General features: G+C 44.5%; 1 protein-coding gene and 1 non-coding gene across 2 annotated transcripts in view; both read right to left on the bottom strand.

Moving 5' to 3' along the window:
• Positions 1-448: 448 nt before the first annotated feature.
• On the bottom strand, positions 449-551 carry LOC120929734. Its single transcript, XR_005747441.1, has one exon. It is a non-coding gene; the product is annotated as a U6 spliceosomal RNA (small nuclear RNA).
• Positions 552-1,993: 1,442 nt separating this feature from the next.
• SNRPE (small nuclear ribonucleoprotein polypeptide E) overlaps positions 1,994-21,700 on the bottom strand; it is a 107,444-nt gene continuing 87,737 nt past the window's right edge. Inside the window, exon 5 of the mRNA XM_040337595.1 lies at positions 1,994-2,193. Within this exon, the coding sequence (XP_040193529.1) occupies positions 2,138-2,193 (56 nt within the window). The 3' untranslated portion in view covers positions 1,994-2,137. The remainder of the gene's footprint in view (positions 2,194-21,700) is intronic.

Genomic DNA, 21,700 nt, shown 5'->3' with positions numbered 1-21,700 from the left:
ACCTGGTTAGCGTCTGCTACCAAACTATATAGTCCTCACATGCACTTTTCTTCCACCCGTAAGGCATTTTCTTGGTGCACTTTGGGCACCCTTTTCTGGGCGTCTGTTATCTCTGGGCTCGTGGGCTTTGTCCTGTAATGAGTCAAATGCCAAGCGCCAGCACATTACTTCCACTGAAGTAAACAGCCGTTAACAAAAACACCCTGTGGATAACAAAATTCTAATCTAAGATTTTTTTTTTACAAGTACCCACCACTGGAGTCTATGCTAGTATGCGTGACACCTGTCCACCCCAAGTATACACAATAAACCGACTCTGGAAAAAACATAACGCCCCTGTGCCCCCACCACAGGGGGATAAGAAAAGGGAAGGCACAGACTGTCCCCTATTTTCTTACCTTAGGGCTTGCATCAACCGATGGTGCCTCCAGACCTGCCTTCATGGATAAAAAATATGTAACGCTTCGCGAATTTGCTTGTCATCCTTGTGCAGGGGTCAAGCAAACTCTGTATCGTTCCAATTTTAGTATATGTGCTGCCGAAGCAAGCACCCTGTATCTCCATGTGCTTGGAAGCATTCGGCGCCATCTCTTATTCAGGCCCCTATTTAAGGAGGTGTGGAAAATCCGCCTGTTAATCCTTCGGATACCCTAGCTAGGGCTTCACTTCCTGGTGTCTGGGTGTACCAAAATGGCTGCCGTCCGACTTGGAGCTAGAAGCTACCTCATCACTCTGCGCCCCCAGCACAGTCCACATGCTGGGGATTAGGGCTGCAACTAACGATTATTTTCCTAATGGATTAGTTGGCCGATTGTTTCGATTAATCAGTTAACGCATTTTTTTTTGCCCAATTTGTTGGGCAGATTAAAAAACACAAATTGCCACAAAAACACATTACATACTTTTCTGCAGCTTCTCCATTGAAGTATATTGAACCAAAAAAAATAAAAAATAGCACCGTTTTGCGTTAAAAAAAATCCTTGCCCTTTACAAATACGCAGCAGCTGAAAAAAAAAAAATCAAGGATGTGAACGTTTTCCATAGGAAACCATGTAAATGAACTGTAGTGTGTTTCCGCAAAAAGCACCAAAAAAAAAAAAACAGAGGTGTGACTCCGGCCTGAGATGTTTAGTAACATAATAATTGGGTTAAAAAAAACTAAAATTAGTACAAAGAGCAAATTGCTACTGTAAGGGGATAATTTTTTACTGTTGAACAGTGAAAGTAATATTTACAGTAGCAATTTGCTCTTTTTGTACTATAAAGGGCCAATTTTAGTTTTTTTTAACCCCATTATGTTACTGGCCAATTAACAGATTATGAAAATGGTAATCGATTAGTTGTTTTGGGCCCTACTGGGGATAGAGAAGCCCTGTAACATGGGGGATCTCTTTAAACGGCACTCGGACCATGTGGCGGCCTACAGCTCCACTAGGAGAACCCCCTGCTGTGCCATTCCGGATGGACCCACTGGATCACCTCCTACACTCCTCACAGGTAACCTCACTGAGGATACAGCCATAAAATCAGTAGAGGGGGTCCCTTATTTTCACCCCACAGGTCTTTGGGTGGCCCAAACTGACTCATACTCCAGGAGAACTACCCCTGTTGAACTGGGTATGGATGTCAGGAGGCCCCTGCCCTCTAGCACGAAGGCCAGAAAAACCAACAACTATCCGTTTGGAGTTCCTGTCTGGCCGGAAACACAAATAGAGGAACTAATGCAGGTGCAGTGCTTTAGCCCATCTCTCTGTAAGCCGTCCTGGAAGATGACTGTGTGAACCAGCTCTTACAGGGGCTCAAACAGAAATAAAAACTGACAGGTGTTCTAAGCCATCTGCACTCTATCCAAAACTTAAAAAAGTTTTGACTTTAGTTATACTTTAAGGTTTACATTTTCATACAGTTTTTTCATTGACTTTCAAAGGAAACCGCAAATAAAGATAATAAAGATAAAACAAGCACTAAACGCAGATAAGGACAAAATGACAGATGACAGTTTGAAAATCTTTATCAAAAACAAGTTTGCACATGCAACTACAAAAACAAACAGTCTATAGTGTTTTTGTTTAAAAACAGGATAACTAGTTCATATATAATGAGAAAAAAAAAGTTAAGGGAAGGAAACTTCATTCTGTTAATTCACAACACTTTGCAACAGTGTGATGTTGTCTCCTTTCAGCATGATGCGACCTATAAAAAACAAAACAAAACAAAAAAAAAAAAGCATAAGTACTCTGTGTATACAGTTTTAAGAAATCTGAAACTACATTATGTAAAGTACTTTTTACATGACCTGCATTGACAAAAATAAAAATAAATACAGCGCGACACATAAGAAATACCGTATTTATCGGCGTATACCGCGCACTATTTTGCCCTGAAAATCAGGGCAAAATCGTGGGTGCGCGATATACGCCGATACCCGCCACGAGTTTGAATACCGCGCCGGCATATACCGAGCGCAGTACACTCGTGAATCTTCGGGCAGTCTCGGCGCCTCTCGCACTGACGTCCTGTACGTACAGGACGTCAGCGCGACAGTTGCCGAGCCTGCCCGAAGCTTCACGAGTGTACTGCGCTCGGTATATGCCGGCGCGGTATTCAAACTCGTGGCGGGAAGGACGCGAGGAGGCCGCAGAAGGACGCCGGACCCGCCGAAGAGGACACCGGACCCGCCGCAGAAGGACACCGGACCCGCCGCAGAAGGACACCGGACCCGCCGCAGAAGGACACCGGACCCGCCGCAGAAGGACACCGGACCCGACGAGGCCGCCGATGGATGCCGCGCAAGACACCAAAACTGTAAGTACAAAAAAAAACGTTTTTCCACAGGAATTCGGGCCACTTTGGGGGTGCGCGGTATACGCAGGAGCGCGTTATACCGCGATAAATACGGTAAGTCTGCTCACGACCTGAAAAAAGGAAATAGACTTGGCTATAAATTCTATACATTGGAGTACGGTACAGGACACAGACTGGATATTCATAAACCCAGGGTTAAAGGCTACCATCTTCAAGTGCTGGACACTGGCAAAGCTTTGTAACTTTCAGTTTTTAGCAAGCAATACAGAGTAGCACTGGAACAGAGGCAAGGGGAATCTGTACTGATGAAGGAATTGCCTATTCATAGACCCTGGGATGAAGAAGAAGAGGAAGAAGAAAGAATCAAAGACACTCAGAGCACCACTGAAAGGACCTAGACATCCTCCACATTGGAAATTGGAGAACGTGTGAAGTTAAGACCAGCTGGCAGAGTTTCAAAGCTGAGCAACAGACACCTGATGACGGAATACCAAATCTCGTGAAATAAGCACAAAACAGGAGGTACCAAAAGTTGTCTTTTGTGGACCTGGAGGCTGTGACTACATAGAAATATAGAGTGCAATTTACTTTGGATGCAGGACACAAGGAAGATAGAATAATGAAGAGTTTTGGGTGCAAGACTTTGTCCCTGTGAAGGATTAGAAAGAGTTGCTTAGGCTTGGGTTGAAATGCTTGTTTACACCAGGTGGAAAAGGGTATGGTGGTAGATATTTTCTTGAAATGGCTTTTATAGCTTTAATTCAGGAATAGGAGGGTCAGATATACCTACAGTATGCCCTTGAAGACCTGGTTTCAACAGCCACACTGTTAAGCCAGTGATTAAGATCAGGATAATGCAAGAGGCCTTGGGACAGACATTAGGATTGACCAGTTTGTGGCAATCAGACCTCACTAAATAAAAACGTGAAAACAAAAGACCAAAAAAACTTTCCGCATTATCCCCGCTCTCACTGGCTGTACACTTCAAAACTGTAGCTCAGAGCGTGATGTCAATCATATAGGAGGCAAGAGGAAAACCACAGTGCAAATCGCTAGTAAAAAGTATTTCATAAAAATCCACTCACATTTCAGAAGTAAAAAAATAAATAAAAAAAAAGGGCATTTTACAATACAATCCTCAGCATACACAGCTCCACCAGCATGATTACATCATCACACACCTTATGCTTAGCACCCAATTGGCTTTCTTCAGTAGTCTGAAACTGTGGGCGTTGACGTAATCACGCTGTGATTGGGTGAGCCGTGTATGCCGAGGATTGAATTGAGAAATGCCATTTTTTTACCGCCGCAAGTAAATATACGTCAGCCTGCCTTCCCGCGGGTCTGATCGGGACCCCCTCCCCCCGTTACATGCAGCGGTCGGTAAGCCTCTGGGAGTGATCCGGGATGAGGGGGCGGCTGTTCGTTTCTGGCCACCCCCTTGTGATCGCTCCCAGCCAATCTCCTTCCGCCGAAGGACTTCCTCTGCCTGTGTAATGTAAACACAGGCAGAAGGAAGTGATGTCATCTCTCCTCTGGGCGGTATTTTCGTTCGGCGAGAGGAGAGAAGACATCACAAGTAAGTTGCACCAACAGACCACCGACAGCAGTGACACATAGGCACACTTAACCCCCCAGTCACTGATTGCAGTGATCATTTATTTACTGATCACTGCATTTAGTGTCAGTGTGACAGTTAAAAGTTGCAGGGCAGTTGTCTTAGGCCCCTTTAGGTCCAGTGTAGCCCCCTACCACCCCCCTAATAAAGGTTTAACCCCTTGATCACCGCCCTAGTTAACCCTTTCACCCCCTATTGCCAGCGTCACTAAGCGATCGTTTTTTTTTGTCGCTGTATTAGTGTCACTGGTGCCACTACGTACCTATTTTTTTTTTTTTAGGTTCCCTGCCAGGTTTTTATAGCGTTAGGTACCCCCATACATTTTCTAAATAAAGGTTTTAACCCCTGATTGCCCCTAGAGTTAACCCTTTCACCAGTGATCACCGAATTAGTGTTACTGGTGACGCTGGTTAGCCAGTTAGTTATTTAGGTTCGCCGCCAGGTTTTTATAAAGTGTCAGGTACCCCCATATATTACCTAATAAAGGTTAACCCCCTGATTGCCCCCTAATTAACCCTTTCACCAGTGATCACCGTATAAGTGTTACAGTTGACGCTAGTTAGTTCGTTTGCGGTTTATAGCATCAGGGCACCCGCCGTATATAACCCAATAAAAGTTTAACCATCTGATCGCCCGGCGGGTGATATCAATTCAATTTTAGCGTCAGTTAGGGTCTGTGTCGCCCCAGGTTAGTGCCAGTAACGCTTACACCCACGCGCAAAGCATACACCCCCCTTAGTTTTATAGTACCTGATCTGATCAGATCTATACTAGCGTACCCAGCAGTTTAGGGTTCCCAAAAATGCATTGTTAGCGGAATCAGCCCAGATACCCGCTAGCACCTGCGTTTTTTGCCACTCCGCCCAACCCACTCAAGTGCAGTATCGATCGATCACTGTCACAAAACACAACACACATAACTGCAGCGTTTGCAGAGACAGGCCTGATCCATGCGATCGCTAACAGTTTTTTTGGAAGCGTTTTCTAAGTAAAAAAATAAAAACAAAAAAAAATTGTCGTTTTATTGTTCTCTCCCTCTCTATTTTCTCTCTATTGTTCTGCTTTTTTTTTTTACTGTATTCTATTCTGCAACGTTTTATTGTTATTATGTTTTTTCATGCTTTTTCTTCAGGTATGTAATTTACTTTACTGTTTTCAGGTACGCCATTCAGCTGTTGCGCGGACTTATTTATCTTGACAGCAACAGCGTTTGCTCCCACGATATATAAAGCCGTGACTCCAGTACTGTAGGAGCATGGTGGCATTAGGGGCGGAGGAGCGATTTTGCTCCTAATGCCGCGTACATACGGTCGAAATTCCAACGGAGGCTTGCCCGTGGAAAAGTCAGACCGTGTGTACGCGGCATAACTTTTTTGCGGGAGGATGCCCCCATGCTTCGGCATATATAAATGGTGCATTAGAAATAGGTGGATGAAGGGAGGTATTCTAATGGTGGGCATACCCACCGATCAATCTTTTTTCGTTCAGCCAACAGGCTGCATAAAAAAAATTAAAATACATTACAATACATGTCCAACAAGAACCATCAACGTACTGGTATGTTGCTGGACTTTGAAAAGTTATACCAGAATGATGCCTGCAGGTTTAGGTATCATACCTGTCACTAACTATTGCTATCATAGGGATATTTACATTCCCTGAGATAACAATAAAAATGGTAAAAAGTAAATAAAATGGAAGGAACAGTTTACAAATAAAATAAAAAAGATATATTTTTATTCCTGCCCCCCGCTCTTACGCAAAGACGAACGCAAGCGTCGGTTTGGAGTCATATGTAAACAGCAATGGTACCATGCATGTGAGGTATCACCGCAAAGGGCAGATCGAGGGCAGTAATTTTAGCAGTAGACCTCTGTAAATCTAATGTGGCAACCTGTAAAGGCTTTTAAAAATGTATGTAGTTTGTCGCCACTACGCGTTTGTGCGCAATTTTAAAGTATGTCGTGTTTGGTATCCATGTTCTCGGCCTAAGATCATCTTTTTTAATTCATCAATAATTTGGGCAATATAGTGCGTTTTAGTGCTTTAAAATAAAGTGTATTTTTCCCAAAAAAAAATGCGTTTGAAAAATGGCTGCGCAAATACTGTGTGGAAAAAAAAAATGCAACACCCACCATTTATTCTGTAGGGCCTTTGCTTTAAAACAAATTTAAAATGTTTGGTGGTTCAACTTAACTTTCTTGCAAAAAAAAAAAATAGGTTTTTATGTAAACAAACAGGGTCAGAAAGGGCTTTGTCTTTAGAAGTGTGGGTGATGCATGACATAAGCTTCTAAAGGTTGTGCATAAAATGCCAGGACAGTTCAAAATCCCCCCAAATGACCCCATTTTGGAAAGTGGACACCCCAAGCTATTTGCTGAGAGGCATGTCGAGTCCATGGAATATTTTATATTTTGACACAAGTTGCGGGAAAAATAAATATTTTTTTTTTTGCGCAAAGTTGTCACTAAATGATATATTGCTCAAACATGCCATGGGCATGTGTGGAATTACACCCCAAAATACATTCTGCTGCTTCTCCCGAGTATGGGGATACCACATGTGAGACTTTTTGGGAGCCTAGCTGCGTACGGATACCCAAAAACCAATCACCGCCTTCAGGCTTTCTAAGGGTGTAAATTTTTGATTTCACTCCTCTCTACCCATCACAGTTTCGGAGGCCATGGAATGCCCAGATGGTACAACCCCCCCCCCCCCAAATGACCCCATTTTGGAAAGTAGATACCCCAAGCTATTTGCTGAGAGGTATGGTGAGTATTTTGCAGATCTCGCTTTTTGTCACAAAGTTTTGAAAGTGTAAAAAAATAAAAATACATTTGTATTTTTTCTTCATTTTTAAAAACACATGAGAGCTGTAAAATACTCACTATGCCTCTCAGCAAATAGCTTGGGGTGTCAACTTTCCAAAATGGGGTCATTTGGGGGGGGTTTTGTGCTATTTTGGCATTTAATGGCCTTCGAAACTGATTAGGTAGTGAGGAGTGAAATCAAAAATTTGCGCCCTTAGAAATGCTGAAGGCGGTGCTCGGTTTTTGGGGCCCCATACGCAGCTAGGCTCCCAAAAAGTCCCACACATGTGGTATCCCCGTACTCAGGAGAAACAGCAAAATGTATTTTGGGTGCCGCGCTTAGGAGCGAATAGTATGGGTGGAGCAAGAAACTAGGGTGGTACCAATAATATAAGTAAACTCAAACTAAGTGAGTGTGGCTATAGACTTCAGCCCCCCTAATGAGTAATCCCCTAGGGGACACAAACAAAATAAGTGAAAGAATTGAAGGGGTTGTGGCGCTGTCTGGACTAGAGGCTGAATGTACCAATAGAGAGGTACAAAAAAGACTTGTATGTAATCAAAAAATTTGTGAAAGGAATACAAGTGCCTGAGTGTATTAGTACGTGAAATTCTAATTGGCATGTACTGTGCACTCTAGCAAGCATGTGATAAAAGCATATATAATAATATACAAGTGTTGAAAAATACAAAATGAATCAATAGTGGCACTTGACCGCAAAGGTGGTCACCCACTAGGTGAGCTACTAACTAATAGCCGCCAGAGGTTAGATTGTAGTACAAAAATAATAAATAAAATCACATAAACTGAAATCAGACTGATCCGTGATAGCCAATCAGCGATAGGTGAAATCAAAAAATACCAACGTGGTGGTGAATAACCAATAAGTGTATAGCACAACAGTGGATATTGTGAAGCTATAAACAAATATAAATATGGATAAATATAAAAGTCCAGTGGTTATGGTATAGCAAAAAAGCTCATCAGTCCACAACTATGTCAAAAAGTAAAAATAAAGTAACAATAAAAGTGTCCGTGCACTCACTCTGGGTGATAAATCACAAGATACAATTGTGTGAATTCGCACAGTGCTCCGGTGCTCCCCCTCCTGGGTCCCTACTCACCGAAGGCACTCACCCCTGCAGGGGTAAAGTGCAAGTAAGATTACTCTCCAGCAACTGCGGTTTCGTCTTCCTGGATCCTATGGATGCACGGGTTTCCTGGTCTGGATGTCTCCACTTTTTAGGTTATCCGGGAATCCTCCAAGGAAAAAGATAATCTCATAGCGCAGTATGTTCAGAGTAAAAAAGTTTTATTTAACACTGCCAAATAGGCATGTGCAACACAGCAGGCAGTTACAAAAAACTTCTAGAACCGGGTTCCATAAGAGATAAAAAATATAAAATAAAAGAAAAAGGAAGGACAAATTGATAAAAACCTTAGTTAGACTTACCGGTAACGGTATTTCTATGAGTCTTTCAGGACAGCACCTGGAGAGCGCAGCTCCACCCACTTCCCAGGAAACACTGCAGTCAATGCTATAACTTCCGCCCCCTTCCACCATGGCCTCAGTTGTTCACGAGTACCTCCGGCCACACTGAAATTAGATAAGCAGAACATAGAAACTACACACATTAGCATATATATATATTATCTTTAATAACAAAAGGGCGGGTTATCGGTGCTGTCCTGAAAGACTCATAGAAATACCGTTACCGGTAAGTCCAACTAAGGTTTTCTCACCTCGTCTTTCAGGACAGCACCTGGAGATGATAACCGAGTACTTACTCTAGGGTGGGACCACCGCTTGCAGGACCTTCCTGCCAAAAGACTGCTCTGACACAGAGAGCAAATCCATCCTATAATGACGAGCGAAGGTGGAAAAGCTCGTCCACGTTGCCGCTTTACAGATGTGTTCTGGCGAAGCTCCAGCCCGTTCTGCCCAGGAAGTTGCCACCGCCCTAATAGAATGGGCCATTACTCCCGGAGGAGGATCCAAACCTTTAGCTTTGTATGCCTCATGGATAGCCATACGTAACCATCTAGCCAGAGTACTCTTGGAAGCCCCCTGCCCCTTGCGGGATCCGGAAAACAGAACGAAAAGCGAATTCGCCCTTCTGAACTCACTAGAGACCTCTAGATAGCGTCTAATGCATCTCCTGACATCTAAGGAATGGAATTCTCTCTCCTTCGGACAAGAAGGAGTAGGACAAAAAGGTAGGTAACACTATTTCCTGCGTCCTATGAAATACTGACACTACCTTCGGAAGAAAACTCCCCTCCCCTATCAGGGAAGATTGACAAAAAAGGCTCCAAAATGGAAAGCGCCTGAAGCTCGCTAACCCTCCTCGCTGAGGTGACCGCTACCAAAAGCACCAAATTTCAAAGTCAGAAATTTTATAGAGGCGTCTACCAGTGGTTCGAAGGGCTTTTTAGTCAAACCCCACTGATAAATCCCACTTGGGGAAAAATTTAAACGGGGAAGGCCTAGCCCTGGCTAAGGCCTTAAAAAATCTGATAACGTAGGGCTCTAGAGATAAACGTCTCTCTAGAAACACTGACAAAGCCGCCACCTGAGCCTTCAAGGTGCTGGCTGCCAGACCCTTATCCATACCGTCTTGTAAAAACTCCAAGACGGAAAATGTATTCAAAGGAGAATAATTTTTACCTTCACACCAAGAATTGAAAACTTTCCAAGTCTTGAAGTAGATGGCCCTCGTGACCTTTTTCCTGCTACCAAGCGTTTGGACAAACCCTTACTGCTAAGAATTAGCTCTTCAGTAACCAGGCCGTGAGTCTTAATCGACTCACGTCTGGATGAAGTAGAGGGCCCTGAAACAGTAAATCTTTTCTGACTGGCAGCACCCAGGGATCTTCTACTGCCAGTTCCAACAGACTCGAAAACCAAGGCCTCTTGGGCCAGTACGGGGCTATCAGGATCAGAGTAGTCTTCTCCTCCTGAAGCTTCCGTAACACTAAAGGAATGATCTGAACTGGGGGGGGAAGGCATAGCACAGGCGGAAGGGCCAGCGTTGGACTAACGCATCTAGACCCTCTGCCTGGTCCATTCTGTTGAGAGAAAAATAAGCCGGAACCTTGGCATTGGACTGGGACACGAACAGGTCTATCTGAGGGGTTCCCCACCTGTTTACTAGCTCTTGGAAGACCTCCGGGCATAAACACCATTCCGATTTCAGAACCCTCGTCAGACTTAAAAAGTCTGCCAGAAGGTTTAGGCTGCCTTTTAGGTGTACTGCCGATAGGGATGCCAAGTTCACCTCTGCCCAGGACAGCGTCTGTAAGGCCAGACTGAGGAGTACCTTGCTTCTCGTGCCCCCCTGTCTGGAAACATACGCCACCGCTGTGGCGTTGTCTGACAGAATCTGGACGTGTTGGTCCAGAATCGGCTCCTGGAAGGCCCTAGCCCTAACCAAATGGCCCTGAGTTCCCTCCAATTGGAGGCCCTTCTGGACTCCTCCCTCGACCACGATCCCTGTGCCATCTGCCCGTTCAGGTGAGCACCCCATCCCCACGAACTCGCGTCCGTAGTTAGGACCCTTGTAGTGGGGAAGGACCAAGACAGGCCTAGGCGCAGATTTGCCTGGCCTCTCCACCACCAAAGTTTCCTTTTCACTGAAGACGGAACTCTGAATCTTTTCTCTAGGGATTCCTCATGGGTCCAATTCTGAAGGATCGCCTGTTGTAGGTCCCTTGAATGGAGACGAGCCCACTGCCGGAATGGCGGCCGTGAGTGAGCCCATTGTGGACATGGCTGAGCGAACAGAAATCGGCACATTCGACTGAATTGTCTTCACCGCAGCCTGAACTTTCTTCATCTTTTCTTCTGGTAGAAAAATCTTCCCCTGAACCGAGTCTATAGTGTATCCTAGAAAGACTATCCTCTGGGAGGGCACTAGATTTGACTTCTCTTTGTTCAGAATCCATCCGAGCCCTTCCAAATGAGCCTGGGTCCTCCTCAGGTCCAGGAGAAGCTGCTCCTCCGACTTGGCGAACACCAGGAGGTCGTCCAAGTGTGGAATTATAGAAATCCCCCTGAGCCTTAGGGGTGCCAAAGCCTCTGCCACCACCTTTGAAAAGACTCTGGGAGAGGAGGAAAGGCCGAATGGGAGGGCTCTGAATTGGAAATGTCTCACTCCGCTCTCTGTTCTGATGGCTAGGCGCAGATAGCGCTGGGAGGAAGTCCTGAACGGGACGTGCAAATATGCATCCCTTAAATCTATCGATGCTAGAAAGCACCCCAGAGGAAGAAGCTTTCTCACCGAGTATATAGAATCCATGCGGAATCTCTTGTACCGGATAGCTAGATTCAGGACTTTTAGGTTTAAAAATCAACCTGAATTTGCCCGACGGCTTTCTTACTAGAAATATGTGGGAATAACAGCCCTCCCCCTGTTCTCTCTGGGGCACTGGCGTAATCACCCTCTGTTGGAGAAAATCTTCCACTAATGACCGCATTGCCCGAGATTTCTCTTGCTCCCTGGGCAATTGGGTCACATAAAACCGCGACGGTGGTCTTCCCGAGAACTCCAGTGCGTAGCCCTCTAGAATCAGTTTGAGGACATACGGACTGGACGTCGCCTCTGCCCACTGTGGAAGGAAGGCTTGGAGCCAACCTCCCACAGCCGGGAGACCGTCACTGGGGCTTAGCAGGCTGGCTGGGGGAGCGAAATAACACCCCAGGCTTCCCGCGGCCCCTCTGGGACCGCCAGGGTCTACTACCCTGGCCTCTTTGCGCATCCTTAGGACCCTTGGCTTGGAAAAAAGGACGAAATTTTTTCTTGGGCCCCGAATCTACCTTTTTTTAAAGGAAGAGCCTTCTTTCTATCCGCCGTCCTATCCAGAACGGCGTCTAGCCCTGTGCCAAACACCAAATCTCCTTCAAATGGTAACCCACACAGTTTCACCTTAGAGGCTGTGTCCCCCTGCCAGGTCTTAACCCATAAGGCCCTTCTGGTTGAATTTATCAACGCCGAGGATCTGGCGGAGAGCTTCACGGATTCAGCAGATGCATCCGCTATATAGCCTACCGCCTTCATAAGTACCGGAAAGGACTCCAAAAGCTCTCTACGAGAGGTCCCAGCCTCGATGTGACCTTTAAGCTGATCCAGCCAATGTTCAAGGTTTCTAGCCACCACAGTGGATGCCATAGCTGGCTTGAGATCAATCAAGGTGGCATCCCAGGCTTTTTTGAGCAGGGTATCTGCTCTTTTATCAAGGGAATCTTTAAGGGTACCTGTATCCTCAAAGGCTAGGTCAGTATTGCGAGAAACTTTCGAGAATGCTGCATCCAGCTTAGGCTTTTTATTCCATACCTGCGTTGGATCTTCATCGAAAGGAAATCTCCTTTTCAGAGACTTGGAAAAGAAGGGTGCCTTTTCCGGGTCCTTCCATTCTCTCTTAATTGTTTCGGACAATACTTTATGTACCGGGAAGGTACGATGTTTCACCTCATCCAAGCCCTGGTACATCCTGTCATGCAGGGACAGCTGAGTCGCATCTTCCTTAATGTTTAGGGTAGAATGAATAGTCCTTAATAGGTCATCCACCTCCTCCAAGGACAGTTTATAGCGCGAGGAAGAAGTATCCCTTTCTTCTTCTTCCTCAGCCTCTGATCCTGAAACAACATTTTCAGGCTCCTCCTCCTCGGACTCACTATCTAACCTTCTAGATGTGGAGGGGGTACTGGCCCTGACCTTGGATCCCTTAGTCGGACCCTTGTCCAGAAAGGAGCGAAAAGACTGGAAAGTCTGGTGCAACTCCTCCCTAAATGAAGAGAGCAACTCCCCCGTACCCTTGACGGTGGGCTGCTCAGAGGCCGAACTAGTAGAGGCCTCCCCCCTGACAATCTCCGCAATACAAGTTTTGCATAAAGGTTTGGTCCAGTTCCCTTTAAGGGAAGCTTTACAAGTAGCACACCGCTTCTTGGAAGGAGGAGGTTCTACCACTTTAAGTTTTTCTTTAACTTTCTGAAACGACACAAAGGACAACAACGCTATGTTTAACCCTTGTACGCCAGACCAGCAAATCACCCAAGTGCACACAGCTAGTGAACAAATAAAACCAGAACCCATCACCGCTGTACCAGAAAAAAACTACACACACCCACAGACGTGACTAGGGTGAGTGAGGCAGGCTCCCCTCCCCCGAAGGGGCAGAAAGAGGGACATAACAATACCCTGGTACATTGACCACCGCTGGGTCTCCTACCTGGGCCGGTGCTTGTGGCTCCTGCTCCCGCCACCTCCGCTGCGTCTTCTGGCTCCATGGTCCCAGGACGCTGCGGGCGTGCGACAGCTTTTTTAAAACTCCCGGCTCTTTCTCGCCGCTGCGAGACCCGGAAATAGCACCGCCGAGGCCACTCCTCCTCCTGCGTTCCAGCAGCCGGAACCGGAAGCCGCCACCACCCGGAAAGGACGTCACTACGCCCTCCGCTCCAGGACCTCGTATGCCGGAAGAACGGCACCTGACCGCCCCCCCGCAAGCTCTGATGCCCGGACTCAGGGAGCGGGACCCCCAGCAGCCTCTGTCCTCGCCGGACCGAAGAGAAGTACCCGACCTTCACCCGCGCGTCAGGGGAGAAGTCGAGGATCGCCTCCTAGACCACACAAAACACCGGTATGCTTCCAAAACCACCTTCCCCGCCTGGGGAGAGTACAGCACACCCTTGGTTCCCTGCAGCGCTTCCACCATGGCCGGAGGAAACACTACAACTGAGGCCATGGTGGAAGGGGGCGGAAGTTATAGCATTGACTGCAGTGTTTCCTGGGAAGTGGGTGGAGCTGCGCTCTCCAGGTGCTGTCCTGAAAGACGAGGTGAGAAAACAAAATAGCAGGCTGCTATCTTACGATAGCATAAGCCTCCCACCACAGCACTGATAGCCTGTGAATCGAATGTGTCAGCTCCAGCTGGGGAACGGCGTGCGCTCCACTGGAAGACAGCTGATCGGTCCGGGAGTGCGTGTGGGTGTGCGTGTAGCCGCTTGTCCTTCCTTTTTCTTTTATTTTATATTTTTTATCTCTTATGGAACCCGGTTCTAGAAGTTTTTTGTAACTGCCTGCTGTGTTGCACATGCCTATTTGGCAGTGTTAAATAAAACTTTTACTCTGAACATACTGCGCTATGAGATTATCTTTTTCCTTGGAGGATTCCCGGATAACCTAAAAAGAAGTGGAGACATCCAGACCAGGAAACCCGTGCATCCATAGGATCCAGGAAGACGAAATCGCAGTTGCTGGAGAGTAATCTTACTTGCACTTTACCCCTGCAGGGGTGAGTGCCTTCGGTGAGTAGGGACCCAGGAGGGGGAGCACTGTGCGAATTCACACAATTGTATCTTGTGACTTATCACCCAGAGTGGGTGCACCGGTTCACGGACACTTTTATTGTTACTTTTTGACATAGTTGTGGACTGATGAGCTTTTTTGCTATACCATAACCACTGGACTTTTATATTTATCCATATTTATATTTGTTTATAGCTTCACAATATCCACTGTTGTGCTATACACTTATTGGTTATTCACCACCACGTTGGTATTTTTTGATTTCACCTATCGCTGATTGGCGATCACGGATAAGTCTGATTTCAGTTTATGTGATTTTATTTATTATTTTTGTACTACACTCTAACCTCTGGCGGCTATTACAGTTAGTAGCTCACCTAGTGGGTGACCACCTTTGCGGCCAAGTGCCACTATTGATTCATTTTGTATTTTTCAACACTTGTTGTATATTATTATATATGCTTTTATCACATGCTTGCTAGAGTGCACAGTACATGCCAATTAGGATTTCACGTACTAATACACTCCGGCACTTGTATTCCTTTCACAAATTTTTTGATTACATACAAGTCTTTTTTGTACCTCTCTATTGGTACATTCAGCCTCTAGTCCAGACAGCGCCACAACCCCTTCAATTCTTTCACTTATTTTCATATATCATTTAATGACAACATTTTGTAATTTTTTTTTATTATTTTGTCATTATTCAATCACTTGGGACAAAAAAAAAAAAAAAAAATATTCAATGGACTCAACATGCCTCTCAGTTTCATTGGGGTGTCTACTTTCCAAAATGGGGTCATTTGGGGGGGGGGGGGGGGGGGGGGGGTTGTACTGCCCTGCCATTTTAGCACCTCAAGAATTGAGTAGTCATGAATTAAACGGTGTAAATTCCAGAAAATTTAACCTAGTTTGTAGACACTAACTTTTGCGAAAACCACTAAATATACGCTTATTGCAATTTTTTTTGTACTAAAGACATGTGGCTGAATACATTTTGGCCTAAATGTTTGACTAAAATGTAAGTATTCGATTTTTCTTATAACAAAAAGTAGAAAATATATTTTCAAAATTTTCGGTCTTTTTCCGTTTATATCTCAAAAATATTAAAAAAAAAAAAAAAAAAATCGCAGAGGCAATCGAATACCATCAAAAGAAAGCTCTATTTGTGGGAAGAAAAGGACGCAAATTTTGTTTCGGTACAACATTGCATGACCGCGCAATTACCAGTTAAAGCAGCGGGTCAGTATTTGGCGCATTATAAATCCATTAAATCAATCAGTGCCAAATTGTAAAAACACCTTTGGTCCTTTAGCTGCATATTGGTCCTTTAGCTGCATATTGGTCCGGGGCTTAAGTGGTTAAATTCTGAAATGGGAGTGGATTTTTATATGGAAATACTTTGTTAGCGATTTTTACTATGGTTCTTTACTCTTGCCTCCTATATGATTAAAAGTCCATAGCTCTCAGCATGGTGTCAATGTACAGCCAGTAGGAGCAGTGTCACTTTAACCACTTAAGACCCGGACCAAAATGCAGCCAAAAAGGACCTTGCCCCTTTTTGCGGTTCAGCACTGCAACGCTTTAACTGACAATTGCGGTCGTGCGACGTGGCTCCCAAACAAAATTGGCGTCCTTTTTTTCCCCCACAAAAGAGCTTTCTTTTGGTGGCATTTGATCACCTCTGCGGTTTTTATTTTTCGCGCTATAAACAAAAATAGAGCGACAATTTTGAAAAAAAATGCAATACTTTTTACTATAATAAATATTCCCCAAAAATATATAAAAAAAAATTCCCTCAGTTTAGGCCGATACGTATTCTACCTTTTTTTGGTAAAAAAAAAAAAAAAAAAAAAAAAAAAAAAAATCGCAATAAGCGTTTATCTGTTGGTTTGCGCAAAATTTATAGCGTTTACAAAATAGGGGATAGTTTTATTGCATTTTTATAATTTACTACTAATGGCGGCGATGAACGATTTTTTCCATGACTGCGACATTATGGCGGACACTTCGGACAATTTTGACACATTTTTGGGAAAATTGTCATTTTCACAGCAAAAAAATGCATTTAAAATGCATGGTTTATTGTGAAAATGTGTTCCCTGAAGTGTGTTTACAACTGTAGGGGGGTGTGGCTGTAGGTGTGACGTCATCGATTGTATCCCTCTATAAAAAAGGGATGACACGATCGATGACGGAGTCACAGTGAAAAACAGGGAAGCCGTGTTTACACACGGCTCTCCCTGTTCTTCAGCTCCGGGGACCGATCGCGGGACTCCAGCGGCGATTGGGTCCACGAGTCCCGCGGTCACAGAGCTTCGGACCGGGTCGTGGGAGCGCGCAGCAGGGCTTAAAGGACAACGTACCTATATGTTGATGTGCCCAGCCGTGCCATTCTGCTGACCTATATAAGCGTGAAGGGGTCCTTAAGTGGTTAACACTGCAAAGACTAAATGAGCATCCATCAAAGGGTAAAAACAGCATATTACCGGTGAACCTCCGCTTTAACTGGTTGTGGATTCAATTGTACTGTTCTAGTTACTTGCATCATTTGGTTTGCACAGATCCACATTACTTACTGAATATTTTTTACCAGTTTCTTTCGTTCTTTCTATAGTGGCGTGAGCACCACTATTTCAATAGCGCTGCGTTTATTTCATTTTTGGCACGCTAGCAGCTTTTAATTTTCATAGTTAAGCCTTTAGGAGTGGTGGCTCGCAGGATTGTTGCATTTTTTATATTTAACTCCGGTGCTGTCCATTTCTTCTGATCATCCTTGAGATGGTTCTACCACCTTCATTTGAGTCCAGCTGTGTTTGATTATAACGATTAGACAAGCCACACGCCTGTCTATACAGCTCACAGTGCATGTCAGAGCAAATGAGAATCATGAGGTCAAAAGAAACTGCCTGAAGAGCTCAGAGACAGAATTGTGGCAAGGCACAGATCTGGCCAAGGTTACAAAAATAAAATATAAATTCTGCTGCACTTAAGGTTCCTTAGAGCACAGTGGTCTCCATAACCCTTCCTAGAGCTGTCCGTCCAGCCAAACTGAGCTATCGGGGGAGAAGAGCCTTGGTGAGAGAGGTAAAGAAGAACCCAAATATCACTGTGGCTGAGCTCCTGCTGGGAGAAAGTTGTAGAAAGTCCACCATCACTGCAGCCCTCTACCAGTCAGGGCTTTATGGCAGAGTGGCCCGACGGAAGCAAGACACATGAAAGCCGCATGGAGTTTTATATTATATATATATATATATATATATATATATATATATATATATATATATATATATATATATATATATATATATATATATATATATATATATATATATATATATATATATATATATATATATATATATATATATAAAAAATAAAAACACTAAAGGACTCCAAGATGGTGAGAAATAAGATTCTTTGGTCTGATGAGACCAAGATGGAACTTGTTGACCTCATTCTAAGCAGTATGTGTGGAGAAAACCAGGCACTGCTCATCTGTCCAATACAGTCCCAACAGTGAAGCATGGTAGTGGCAGCATCATGCTGCAGGGGTGTTTTTTTAGCTGCAGGGACAGGACAACTGGTTGCAATCGAGGGAAAGATGAATGCGGTACAGGGGATATCCTGGATGAAAACCTCCAAAATGCTCAGGACCTGAGACTGGGCTGAAGGTTTACCTTCCAACAAGACAATGACCCTAAGCACACAGATAGAAGAACAAAGGAGTGGCTTCACAACAACTCTGTGACTGTTCTTTTATGGCCCAGCCAGAGCCTTGACTTAAACCCAATTGAGCATCTCTGGAGAGACCTAAAAATGCCTGTCCACCAACGTTTACCATCCAACCTAACAGAACTGGAGAGGATCTGCAAGCAGGAATGGCAGAGGATCCCCAAATCCAGGTGTGAAAACTTGTTACATCTTCCCAAAAAGACTCGTGGCTGTATTGGATCAAAAGGTGCTTCTACTAAATACTGAGCAAAGGGTCTGAATACTTGGGACCATGTGATATTTCAGTTTTTGTTTTTTAATAAATCTGAAAAAAAAAAAAAAGTCCAAAATGTTGTTTTTCTGTCAATATGGGGTGCTGTGTGTACATTAATGGAGGGTAAAAAAATGAACTTAAATGATTTTAGCAAATGGCTGCAATATAACAAAGTGAAAAATGTAAGGGGTTCTGAATACTTTCCGTAGTGTGTGTATGTGTGTTCGTAATCCTCTCTCCCAGCACTTTGAGACCAATTTTGCATAGAATATTTATCGGAGTATAACACGCACCCTAATTTTAAGAGGGAAGTTTCACAGACCCCTTTCCCTGCACAGCACATGGACCCCTATTCCTGCACAGTACACAGACAACTTTCATTATAAAGCCCCCCTGCACCCCTAGGAGAGCACTGCCAGCATACTCTAAAGTTGAGAAAACATCACTGCCAGCCCCTTCTCATACACCACTCCTTTGTGACTCATTGTAAATCATTACCGACAGCTCTTTCTCGTACAACGTTCCTCCTGTGTCACTCTTAATGTAAATGGAAGCCTGTAATACCTCAAGTAACGCCGCTTTCTCGTGGTCCCGGTCATGTGACGCTCCTCTGCTTTTTTTCATTGGTCACATGACCGCTCTCCTCCAACCAAAAGCTACATTTGAGGAGGAGGCGGCGGCGGAGCGGGAGGAGTGCGGCCAGAACGAGCAGCGTTACTTGAGGTTTTACAGGCTTCCATTTACATTGAGAGTGACACAGGAGGAACATGGTATGAGAAAGGGCTGTCAGTGATGTTTTCCAAACTTTAACTACTTGCTTACTGGGCACATAAACCCCCTTAGTTCCCAGGCAAAATTTCAGCTTCCGGCACGGCGTCACTTTAACTGACATTTGCGCGGTCGTGCGACGTGGCTCCCAAACAAAATTTACGTCCTTTTTTTCCCCCACAAATGGAGCTTTATTTTGGTGGTATTTGATCACCTCTGCGGTTTTTATTTTTTGCGCTATAAACAAAAAAAGAGCGACAATTTAAAAAAAAATATATATTTTTTTTTTTACTTGTTGCTATAATAAATATCCCAATTTAAAAAAAAAACAAAAAAAAAACTATTTTTTTCTCAGTTAAGGCCGATACGTATTGGACGTATTTTTTTTACAAAATCGCAATAAGCGACTGGTTTGCGCAAAAGTTATAGCGCCTACAAAATGGGGAACAGAATTCTGATTTTTTTTTTTATTATTTTTTTTTTTTTACTAGTAATGGCGGCGATCTGCGATTTTTATTGGGACTGCGATTTTGCCGTGGACGTATCGGACACTTTCGACACAAATTTGGGACCATTGACATTTATACAGCGATCAGTGCTATAAAAATGCACTAATTACTGTATAAATGTGACTGGCAGGGAAGGGGTTAACACTAGGGGGTGAGGAAGGGGTTAAATGTGTAGCCTGGGGGTGAGGAAGGGGTTAAAGGTGTAGCCTGGGTGTGTTCCAACTGTGTGGGGGGAGGGGGGTGACCGATGCTGTGTCTCTATGTACAAGAGACACAGATCGGTCTCCTCTAACAGCACGTGGAGCTCTGTGTTTACACAAAGAGCTCCACGTCCCTGCTGTTACCGGCTGTGTCACTGACGATCGCGTGTACCCGGCGGCCATCGCGGCCGCCAGGTACACGCATCGGCTCCCCAGCGATGCGGCGGCACAGTGTTTACTCGCTGCGCGCCCCCCAGAGGCGCGCGCGGGTAATGCTTTTAAAAAGACGTCCAGTTGGCACCTGAGCCGCGCTGTTGACGTCTTTTGTCAATAGCGCGGGTCTCAAGTGGTTAAAGTATGGCAGCACTGTCCCAGGGCCAGGAGAGGCGGAGCAGCTGGCCTGACAGCCCCCAATGGGTGACACCCGGGACAGCCCCCTTTGGAAAAAAATAAATAGACGAACACGCAGGCGGGGTTTACCCTCTGTTTTCAGGGGGGGAAAAGTGTGCGTTGTACGCCGATACAAACTGTATCTTACTCGATATAAGTACTGATAGCAGCCACTATAAATAGAATAAATACAATATATGTCCAGCTATAACATTAGCAGTGCTTAAAATATTCCACACTTAATAAAATGACAAAGTACATAATCAACTGTCGGGCAAGTCGATCAAATCAAAGAGTCCATCAATAGTGTTCATGTAGGGTATATATCCAATCATGGATCCCGTCACCACACCGCATGTAAAATCTCCACTATGGTAATGAACTCACCAGCTAGACCCAGAACATGCGCCTGTATTGATCGGTTCTTTACATCAGGGAATATGTCCTTCCATTTAGATGTCACTCGCAACAAAAAGATGTGCACAGCGCAATTCCACAACAAAAGTTTTATTAAATCCAATCCCCCCCCCTTACAAATGTGCACTTACAAAAATTTTACAAAATCATTAAAACATGTAAATGACAATCCTATTTTACGAGTGTCTCTCACTACTCCACGGATCTCTCAGAGAAAGGTGTACCTGGGTTGAGACTACTGACAGTGTAGGTAGCTGTGTTTCGTCATACGGTGTGGCCACACAGCACAGCTCCTTCCATTAATACACTGGGTATTAGCCCCGTAATGGCTCACAAGCTCCATTTAAACCAAAGTACTGTAGGAGCACATCTGTTTACACAACATCTCTGTAGAACACCCATCAGTGTTCTTGGTGACCCTCAGATCTAAACTTAAGTTTTAATATCGCTGCCAACCCCAGATCGGCTATTGCCCAATTGAGTCCTGATCGATATCACTCGATCGCATCATGTATGGACTCATTGTTAAATAAACTACATTTAAAATAAATGTTTGGTCGCGCAACATCGGTACTTCAAACATTAAAATAAGGAGAAATTCGAGATTAAAATCCATAAACCACATGAATGGAACAACATTTAACATTGCACAAGTCTTCTTATCCGTGATCTGATTGAAAGAAATCTATGTGTTTAAAGTAATTCCAGTGCTGGGTATGCTCAGGACTATCTGTTCACTACTTAAAAATGAGAAGTCCATCCTGACAGTCAGCATTGCTCTGATAGGGGAGGAGTGAGAACCAAGCAATTGGCGGCGTTCAGGGGACAGATGCAACAGCGTTCTGATGCTGCATCCACCGAGGCAGGTATGAATCGCAAATAAAAACAAA

Source organism: Rana temporaria, chromosome 2, assembly GCF_905171775.1.
Source record: "Rana temporaria chromosome 2, aRanTem1.1, whole genome shotgun sequence".
Lineage (NCBI taxonomy): Eukaryota > Metazoa > Chordata > Amphibia > Anura > Ranidae > Rana > Rana temporaria.
This window is presented reverse-complemented; position numbering and strand designations above follow the sequence as displayed.